Source organism: Lycorma delicatula, chromosome 3 (assembly GCF_047948215.1).
Source record: "Lycorma delicatula isolate Av1 chromosome 3, ASM4794821v1, whole genome shotgun sequence".
In the NCBI taxonomy this organism is placed as follows: Eukaryota; Metazoa; Arthropoda; class Insecta; order Hemiptera; family Fulgoridae; genus Lycorma; species Lycorma delicatula.
In genome coordinates, this window is record NC_134457.1 from 21,342,444 (window position 1) to 21,353,877 (window position 11,434).

At 29.7% G+C, this 11,434-nt stretch overlaps 1 protein-coding gene across 1 annotated transcript in view; it reads right to left on the reverse strand.

The window, feature by feature from the left end:
* LOC142320813 (uncharacterized) overlaps positions 1 to 7,952 on the reverse strand; it is a 33,084-nt gene extending 25,132 nt beyond the window's left edge. The window contains exons 1-2 of the mRNA XM_075358791.1: positions 7,908 to 7,952; positions 2,294 to 2,446 (exon numbers count right to left, since the gene is read on the reverse strand). Coding sequence (XP_075214906.1) covers positions 2,294 to 2,446; positions 7,908 to 7,952 — 198 coding nt within the window. The remainder of the gene's footprint in view (positions 1 to 2,293; positions 2,447 to 7,907) is intronic.
* Between the last annotated feature and the right edge of the window lie 3,482 nt (positions 7,953 to 11,434).

The following is an 11,434-nucleotide window of genomic DNA, read 5'->3' on the forward strand; positions in this document are numbered from 1 at the left end:
ATGACATGGCATTTCAATGTTATACTGTGTTTTTAACACAAGCATACTACTCATTTTGCCTAATTTGATTGATAAGCTTCTTCCCCTTTTCATTAATCTGACATAGTAACAAGTGGTGTGAAAAAATGTAAAACTTCAGCCTCTCATACACCATCATCAACAATTCATAAACACATTACTGATTTTTCAGACTAAGATTTCAGAAGAAGTAAGCAATTAACTAAACATCTAAAGTTATTAAACTGATTCCATAATGCCAGACAGTATATATTTTATGTGGTACACAGAAGTCATTGTCAATATTGTAAAACTTAACAGAAAAATATGACATCTTTTCTTTTAGAAAGTTTTCAAGAACCTTCTACAACTATCTTACAAAGAATTGGACAATCAGTTCCAGTACATCAAATTTTATTCAAAAATGCAATTTATACGTAGAATATGATTTCAACTGAAAAGAAAACAAGCAGATGGAAACATGCCTATTTCCATAAACATGTTTAATGTTTTTATTATACTCATTTGAATACTTCACGTACACCTTCAGATTCATTCTGAATCTGTTGTTGTCTGAGTCTGTTGTTGTTCATGACTAGTTTCCTGTTAGCTAACAATGTGAATCTGACTCGGTCTCAGATCAGGTTCCATTATTTCACAAAAAATGCATAAGGTTTACTTACTTCATGACTACTCATATTGGTTTAAATATTAAATGGGTTATTATAGAAATTACTACATTATTATATTTAGATATAATAATATACTTACTACATGTAAATAATATACACTTCTTTCACTATGTAAAAACTGTAAATATAATCTTAATCTCTTATAAACACCATCTAACACAATAGTTTTCATATATAGGTTTCTGAGGGTGTCAAAAAATGACTGCACATGAAAGGAAGTGTATTAGTATTTCTACTGTGCTATTGGGGTATTTGTAAGCATACCTCACAGTCCACAATATACGTAAAAACAATGAAATCAGGTTGTGAGTTGGCAAACACCATGGGTCCTCAAGGCCTGTACTGAACAGTCGTGTGAGGAACCAATGAGTCCCCATGTGGCAGCTAATTATTTTATTACACTGGTTAGAAAATACTTCAAAGAAGGCAGATCCAAATTTTTTTTACAATTTTCTTTACATTTTATTTGAAAATGTACAAACCAAAGTATACACTTTTATAAAGATTTTATATTAATTAGTTAATAACAATTAATTTGAAACTTCAAATACATTATACAGAAATTAGATATAACTCGTCCTTTACTGCATGTAAAAAAAGTTCAACGATGTGGAAGTCAATTAAAAAATGAATACTACTGAATTGTATTGATCTGTTTCATCTGCATTTATCACACAGTGATAAATAAGAATTTCCTTCCACTGAATTTTCTGCTACTCTTTTTTATACTTTAGTACCAATCAACCTATTAACTTTTATACATGAGTAATCATGAGGAGAAAGTCCATAATGTCTTCAGAATGAAAAAAAGTGAAAAAGCCTCATAAGTTTAGAGGGCCTCCATTCATTTATTGCAATGCTATACAGAATTCAAGATCTCAAAAACATCAAATTTTTCATACAGTCATACAATAAATTGATTTTCACAGAAACAACTCATCTGTGCAAGTGTTTTCATAATAGGAAACAACTGGCATCTTTCAATATATAATCAGACTTGACAGCACTAGAACACAAATAAATTGTAGGCATTAATCGATCAATAGAAAAATGTTTGCCCCTAAGCGCAATCTAAAAGGTTTGTCAAAAGACATAAACCACTGGTATAAACATAAGAAACCCATCAATCTTGTTTGAAAATAAAAATGCAGTGACCTAGAATGGGAATTTATTGAAAACAATAACAAAACTTCTCATAACTGAACATGCTTCATAAAAGCAAGGAAAGCTTTGTGGTGTTTTACTACTATCTTGGTAAACAATGTTGAATCTGAGTATAAAATGAATAATATTTAGGCAGCTTTGTTTATAACTTGAGGCATCAGCTCACTGTATTTTCTTTGTTATGTATTGCTGTAAAAAAAGTTTACCTATCATAAAATGTAAGTAGCAATATGTTCATCTAAGCTATTTACCACGCATACTCCATTAACTGTTTGTTTACACTACAAATCACAATATCACATGTCAGACATGAATGCTAAACCATATGTAAGCCATAAACAGTACATAAAAATATTCTGATGAATAGAATAATTGAAAATTCTTACAATAACTAGGTTTTATATTTTTAACTTAAACCAAGATAAAATAGAAAAACATACTTGTTTAATAATTGTAAGTTCATCATCTTCTGTCTTGAAAAGAGGTACAAATAAATAATCTGTTTGCCCTATTTCATGTATGTTTTCTTTCTTAATAGGCAAGGATAATGGATCTTCTTCCAAAAATGAATTACCAGTTTGTGCATCCATACTCTGCAAAAAATATAAAATAATAATAATAATGAAATATAACATCTGATGAAGTCAAGAGCTTGGAACCAACTATAATGTCAAAGATAATTTAAGACATGTTATGGATCACTGCGTGTTTCGAAGCACCAACCTGTGTCAGTTATATATGGAAATGACTTACTATAAAAATAATCTATGTTTATAACAAACACCACATGAAAACCAGTGGTTTGTGTGTAACTGAATGATCACTTAATTTCTAAATCTCAAAAAAATATTCATGAGTTGGCAACAACAGTACAGGTCATGGTTTTTTATTGCCTTAAAATATACAATTTTTGGCAAAAGAAAATTTTGACTGGTTATGTAGACTTTGATACTTAAATAAATAAAGGTTATTACTCGTTCTGTAACTATTAATGGAAGGCAATTTAGTTGTAAAATGAAAAGTAATTTTTACCAAATCAAAAAATTTACCGTTGAAAAACAATAATCAAAGAGTAATACACCCGTAACATAAAATAAGCAATCTTCCATGAGCTATTAGAAGTACGCAAGTCAAAAGGAGATGTTCTAACCTAGCCCTAGTTACAACTTCCTTACACGACCATCTTGGGCCGATAAATGCCAGCGTTAACATTAATCGATTAGAGTAATATGACATGACATTCAATGTTATAGTGTTTTTAACACACTTTTCATTAATATAAAATGGGAACGTGTGATGTGAAAAATAGTAAAACTGCACCCTCTCTACGCCATTATCAACCATTAATAAACATATTACTAATTTTTTGGATGAAGATTTGAGTCTACTCAATCTTTGCATCAATTATTATAATATTCAAAGCATCTAAATTTATTACACAGTTTCTCATAATGCCACACTGCATATATTTTGTGTGGTACACAGAAGGCATTGTGAAAAGGTTAAAAATTTAACAGAAAAACAAGGGATTTATCTCATCTTATAGAAAGTTTACAAGAACCTTCTACAATTATATTACAAAGAATTGAACAATCGGAACCAGTACACCAAATTGCAATCAAAATGTAATTTTAACGTAGGATATGATTTCAATTGCAAAAACACAAGAACATGGAACCTGCCTATTTCCATAAATATGTTAAATGTTTTTATTATACTTTCGTCGAGAATATTTCAAATCGTTTCAGCTTCAGCATCATTCTGAATATCTGTGTGTTGTTCATGATAATTTCCCGTTTGCTAACAGGCGCGTTTGACACGGTCCCATTATTTCACAAAAAATAAGTAAGATTTACTTACCTCCTGGCTACTTAAAGATGGTTCAATGTTCAATACGTTATAGTATTGGTAAATAAATATTTTCTAGCGTTGTATCCCAACGTTCAATTTACTGATCTATGTAGACTATCGAGTAGTGACGTGATCTCTCGAACGAAAGAGTAGTAACAATTCGATTACTAAAATATCTCGAAATATTTCTAGTTACCAACTGCATCGGAATGTGTTCTCGCTTAGAGTACACTATTCTAGGCAAATACTACTAATTTTATGAATGATGAGTAAATGATGCTGTTACTAATACAGCTATTAAAGTGTATTAGCAAAACTAAAATTATTCAGTCTTTGTACTCGTGAAAAAAGATTAGTACTATTAATATTTCAAATAAATCATTCGATTATTCGTATCATTCCATGACTAATATCTCGAATATTAAAATCTTTCGATTTTACCCGTTACTATGTACAACTCTCGGAATGCCGCATATAAGTCTGTATACAACATTTTCATTGATTTTTAATCGAGCCGTTTCATCTATTTCAGAGGACATAGATACACCCGTTGTTTTAGCAGTATGAGTAAAGAGAAAGTTTACTTCTCTTTCTTGAAGGCATATATTTTTTTTAATTTTTGACAATCCATTATAGCCAGAATACCCAAACTATAACCATAAACGTTCACTAAATGTACTAATTTAAGCTAGTTACAATAATAATAATAAAAGTTCAATAATATCTTAAAATTATGTAGATCTAAACCCAGAGAACTCATTCAATTACCAATGTCTCAGAAATATAATGAATACAAGGGATTCATTTTTTTTCTTTAATGAATATGTTTAACATCTTAACTCTCATTAGGATTGTCGTGATAATTCTAATTGGAGATGATGACCAAAACTCAAATGGATAAATATGCAAAGTTTTATTAAATATGTCCTATAGATTTTGCATGATGAGCGTTCGGGTACGCCACAAGTACGTCATTAATTACTTTTAATTTGTTCCTTTACTTACACGGAGGGTAGATTTATAAACCAAATATTTTAAATAATCTTTTTTCAGCCTGTAATGAAAAAAGTAATAAATTTTAACGACTGATATTATTAACTATATTATATGATTTAACAAAGTTAACAATAGATTTTATTGAATACAAGAGAGAAATATTAAAAATTAAAAAAACACGTCTTCGAAAAAACTTTGCTGACAAACATTGGCCTTTTAATATAGGAAAATTACTAATATAATATAAAGACCGTACTGCTGACAACTTTGTATTAGTATAATTTTTTATTTTAAACCTTACGTGTATATATATATATATATATATATATATATATGTTTAGGGGCGTCTAAAATAATGTTCTCACTATTTGTAATGAAATATAAACAAAAAAAAAACGTATCTTGATATGGTTCAGACATGGATTTCGCCTGCCATTCAAAACCTGTATGATAATGAACGTTTTTATGTGCAACAATGCAAGACAGAGCACCGCCACACCACCATCGAGATGTTAGGTTCTACCTCGATCAACTTCTACCCAAACTGTGGGTGGGTCGAAGAGGTAGCTGTTGAGCACCCACTTCAGTCTCCTGATTTGACACCTCTGGGGGACCGTCAAGAATGACGTTTATTGACAAAAACCAGCAACAATCGACGAGCTACGTGAAAAAATCGTGGTCATGTTCTGTCATTACGCCAGATACACTAACAGCTTTCCGATCATATTTAAAGGAAAGAAAAAAACCGATCACGAAAATTAGAAACTAACTTTGGGTGCTGTTTACGATATTTATTTGGTTACAATCATTAGCTACTATCCTTTATAAAATGATACAAGACCAAAAAATATGGTCGTTCATGTATTTTGTTGGAATATTAAAAGACTTTGTTTGGCTGACGTATCTATGGTTGTCACCTGCAAATGATGTAATTTTGGCTTATCAGTTAAATATTATAGGAGAAATCATTGCCAGTCATCTCGTAGAATTTTGTGCGAAATCGGACGTCACTAATCTTCCTATAAATAGGTTAAATGTTTGGAAAAATATAGTAGAGCACACGTTCGACTAGTGAAAAATGGAAATCTAATATGTATACCTATAGGAACGCATATAAGTTTGTTTATAATATTTACATTAATTGGTATATTTCACACAACTTCAGTTTTTAAATTTGATGCATCTTTTTGGCTTACATGTTTACACATTTTCATTCACAATCGTAATTCAGTTTTATACATAAATTGCTCCCAATCTCCCTCAAAAATTCAGTAATTATTTACAGGAATACGTATTAAATTTCAGAAACCTAACCTAATTTCTTTAAAATAATTTCGATCGTCGAAGTTCATCAAGAATGGGAGAAATGAAATCTTTTTTATTGCTCAAATTAACGAAAATCACACGTCGCGGAAAAATAAATTATAGTTAAAAATTTGTTCTCGGCATAAAAAGAAACAGCTTAGTAAACTACTTTCCGTAAGAAAAAATCTATTTACCGATGATATTGAAAACAGGCGAAACCGATCAAGAAAATTAAAAATGAAGTTTGGTTTCTGTTTGCTACATTTATTTGCTTACAATCCTTAAAATTATATTTTAATATTAAGACAAGAACCAAATATTTGCTCGTGGTATTAATTTATATAATATTACAGAAGTTCTTTTTTGCTTGTATTTAACTTTGCCATCTGCTTATAAAGGGTTTATAATTTCCTGGCTCTTTGGTTCATTGTTTCTGTATACCAGCTATAAGTGTAAAGGGAAAGTACGTAGAGACCAACATTTCGATTTCGGGTTTTTGCGAACGTCGATATTTCATGACGTCAGAGCCTAGAAAACATAAAAAATAGAAATTTTTGCATGTAATGTGTACATGTATTGGCCTGTATTTTGATTAATATATCCGTACTTTTCAACATACATTCTTGAAAAATGGCTAAAAAAAGGTTCTACATATGTGGGTGGAGTAGTAATTATGTACAAATCTCAAAGTTAGGGGGGGGGGATAATTTTTGCAATTTGAATTTTTGTTGATTGTATAGTGTTCGTAGATAAAGTACAGTGAAAATTCTTATTAATTTATTTTAAATACCAAAGTTTAAAGTCAATCGGATTAGATACGGGGGAATATTTAGCTTTAATTCTATACAATTTTGACCCTAAATATTCAGAATTTGTAACGAAATTCTCCCGGGAATTATATGTCCTACTCTGCTAGTGAAAATACCCTAAAATACTTCGTTGCGAGTCACGGCTAGTGAAAGATTTTATCGGATTTCAGCTACCCCGGTGAAATCTGAACGTAATGAAATTTTTAAGACATTAACTAAAGGGCAGAATTTGCAATTTCCTATGACTTTGATCTGAAAAATTGAATAAAATAAGTATCAGAACCGAATCTGCAGTAGGTTTTGAAAAATTTTGAGTGAAATCCAGTAAATTGGGGTAAAAATTTCTGTTTTTTTTTTTTTTTTGTTTGATATACATTAACTTTTTTAAACGGGTAATAAACAAATAAAACGTTTAAAAAACCTTGTAGAGAATTTAATTCTGAACAAAATTGTGTAAGATAATTTTAATACAATTAAAAGTTAGAAAAATAGAATATATATGTAGGGCCAAAATTGTTTTATATATATATATTCCTGTTTGGTACTCATATACAAAATTTAACTGCAAAAAGTTTATGTAAATATTTAACACAACACTGTCTGACAAAAAATAGATGACATTTAAAGAAAATCCTAACCTCCTCGATACCATGCAATTTTTAATTGCTCCTAAATGATGTTGTGTATGTCATAAATTGCAATTTACGTATTTTTTTTGTATAAATAAAGAAGTTTATAATCTCAATTTTACATACATTAGAATATCAGGAAATTAAAACCTGACCTACATTTAATTATAGGACCTCCTGTACAAACAAATGAAAAGTTACTACAACTTCATACAAGTTTAATTTCAACACTATTGTCGACTTCATTCATACTCAACTATTTATATGTATTCTTCTCTGCATTGCTTCCCTATCTCATTTTATATTTCATATTTAAAAAAAATTACATATAAAAATATATATATATTATACAATGATGTATTGTACAACAAAGGAGAAATCATCTTCCATTTTTAACATCAAATCATTATAATTAGTTGTAAAGTTCTTATAGTGATTTAATATTTAAAGGCATACCGTACAACCTGAATGTCTTCTAATTCTAATACTTTCTTTATCTTATTGCACATGCTCTAAAATAATTGAGCCCAGTCGATCGATGACTAAAACCTAAAACTGTTTTTAAATACCGTCATACAAAACTAGAATATGTAAATGTACATTTGACTACTCATTAACAAAAATAATTTTTAAACTATTTTTACAATAGATTTGACTCAGAATTTAATTATTTATTTAAATTTATAATTTATCAATATCAAAATATTACACAACAGAAATAGGATGCAAGGTAATCCATGTGGCTGAATACAAATTCTTAGACCAAGGAAAACTAAACAAACTTGAAAACAGAAAAGGAAATACTAGGATCAGCAAAAGCATAAGATGGTCAGAAACTAAGAAAAAACGATGAATTTTACTGGAAGGGAAACAAACTATCAGATATGATTTGGAAATATATACTTGCTTTTTATGGATGCTTGTGAATGATGAAAACAGACTAATCATGGAAATCATTGACACTAAGGGAACAACAGAAAGTGGTTTAAACACGTCAAAGATCTAAGAAAAAGAAAAAACAAATCACAAATTTAGACAAAAAATTAAAACATGTAAAGGATTCAAGAATAGAATTAAACCAGCAATGACAAAAAGTAATGGATACAAGAGAAAAGAGATGATACTATTATCATGTTCGTATAGATACCAGTATCAATTAAAAAGAAAATTAGCTCTGTTATTTAAAAAATGAAACTCCTATGTCAGCATGATATTCTTTTACCAAATATAATAAAGCTTAAAAGATTATTGACATAAGATATTTGATTCATTAAAAATTTTCTATCACTGATTTCAATCGGATCTTCTACCAGATCTAACATGTACTTTTAGCATCATTAATACATTTAAAATATAAAAACTGGTTATTCCATTTTATTTTTTTTCTAATCTCATAAAATTTGTTTCAGAATAAACTGATGTTGAATACACTATTTGAATTTTCAGAAAACAATTTGGATACCAACTTACCGTATCAGGTAAATTAACAATAGTCAATACTCTTAGATCCTACCTTACCTATAATTTACAATATTTAATTGAAAAGTTATTAGATGCAACTGTTATCTTTAAGTCTGAAGAAGAAAATGATTAAATGCTACATCTTCTCTATATAGGGTTGAAACTTGGACTTCTCAAATGCATTATTGAAGAAATTTAGGCCTTTGAAATGTAGGTCTATCAATTCCTTATGATTAGTTGGAAAGGTTAGGTCCATAATGAGTATGAATTGAGGATTCTGTATACCAGCCCAGAGATAATTAAAATTTTTAAGAGACATAAAGTAGACTAATTTAGTATAGTATTATTAAAACATCCAGATATACGCGTTTCATATCTTAAGGGAAATTCATGGAAAACCAATGTTCAAGTAAATAACAGTAGTTTTCCAGTTCAAGTAGATTTTTATTTGATCAGCTGTAGACAAAACTGTAGGTACAAATAATAATAGCAGTCATATTTTAACTAAAAATAGAGCTGTCTTTCGTAAGATAAATATGGAAAAAATTTATTCGTGTTGATAAAATTTGTATCAATAGATAGAAACTGATATGTATAAACTTTAATTGTATATGTGTCAATCCCTGTATTTTGATATCAATCTACAAATTTCTTTGCACTGAATTTCCAAAGCCTTCTCTCTTGAGCCACTCACTTCAATTGTTCATTGTTTGGGCAATTCATATCATTTGTGATCTATAATATGTACTCTAACCTATTCATTCCTCTGCAGTTTTACCTTCAATAATTATCTTCACGGTCCTCTACATCACAGTATACAGCCTGTAAGTGTATCTCCTATTTTTATAATAGTCTTCCTAAGAGTTCTATTCTCATTCGGATTTTTGATTTTATTTGTCCATAAGATTTTTACAATTTGCCTATGGAACTATGTCTCGAATGCTTCTAAATTCTTTTTCTCTGGGGTTCTAACAGTTGAACTCTTGCTCCTCTATAACATTACAGTCCAGTGTTAAGAAACAGTTCTTAAAACTGTCTCCAAATTTATAGAGTAATGTTATCGGTAGTTAGTAGTTTCTTTTTGATGAAGTCTTTTCTCTTTTTTATATCTCTTTTGCTTTTACTCTCTGCCATTATGACACCCCCCCTCCTAATATTTAAATTTGTTGATTTGTTCTTTACTTTTATTTTTTAACTTGTTTCATTTGCATGTAGCAGTAGGTAAAAATTGTGTTAAGATCTTTAATTTTTACCTTACTATGTAAGTAAGGGGGGATGGGTGAGACTTATCGATATACAATGGATAATGTTTATGGATTTACCTATTGTTTACTTTCAAATTGAATTTATTCCCCACCATTGAAGCTAGATAAATCATTATTTTTAAATCATTCATTCATTCCTAATTTTATGCAAAATTATAATAATCAGTAATGGTTAACATTTTTATTATTTGATTTTAGTCTCATTAGCGTTTCATTAGTATACAAATTAAATAGTAATGTGAACAAGCAATATTTCTGTCTTGCTTCTTTTTCTATATTATTCATCACATTTCATAACTTTTTACTTTTATTATAACTACCTATATGTTTTAAAATAGCTCTTCTTCCTCTGCAGTTCAATCCTACATTTTTCTTGAATTCTTAAAAATTCTACTCAGATTCTACTTAGATGTTAAAAACAAATGATTTTTTAACATCTACAAACGTCATACTTAAAGATTTGATTTTCTTCAAATGCCTTTCAAAAAATGAATATGTAGGTAAAAATGCTTGTTGCGGTTTATTTAAATCCTAGTTATTGCTTCATTTGCACTATCAATTTAAACAAAGTAATAATCTAAGTCTTAAATAAGTTTAATTTAATACCAATACAGATTATTTAATATTGTTCCTTACTTATGTAATATATTTACCTTCTGTTCAGTATGTCTTCCCCACTTGAGAGAACTTATATTAGGAAGACATATCTCAGGGATTAAAAACTGATACATAAGAAAGGAACAATATTATACGAGGTGCGACAGTAAAGTAATGAGACTGACTGATTTTTCTTTGCAAGATGTGGCAACCCTGCAGCTTGCGTAAGCACACCATCTTTGACCTTGGTCTATAAGCTACTTCTAGTCCAAGCAGCACATTGAAGCAACTGCTCAGTCGTGAGTTGTGCTGTAATAAGTGAACACGTGTTTGTGTCTCTCGTCACAGAAATGAAACTGCAAAATATTCCGCAACAGTATGCCATTTCTTTTTGCGTTAAACTGGATGAAAACGTGGCGACAACTTATGGTAAGCTTCAGAAGGCTTTTGGAGAGGAGGTTATGTCAAGAGCTCAAGTTTATCGGTGGCATAAAATTTTTAGTGAAGATGAAGATGAATGAAGAAGATGAAGACCACAGTGGACGACCATCAACCTCATGGACAGATGTCAACTTGACCAGGGTGCGTGAAATCGTACGATCTGATTGAAGATTATCCGTGAAAATGATTGCAGAAGAACTCAACATCAATCGAGAAACGGTTCGTCT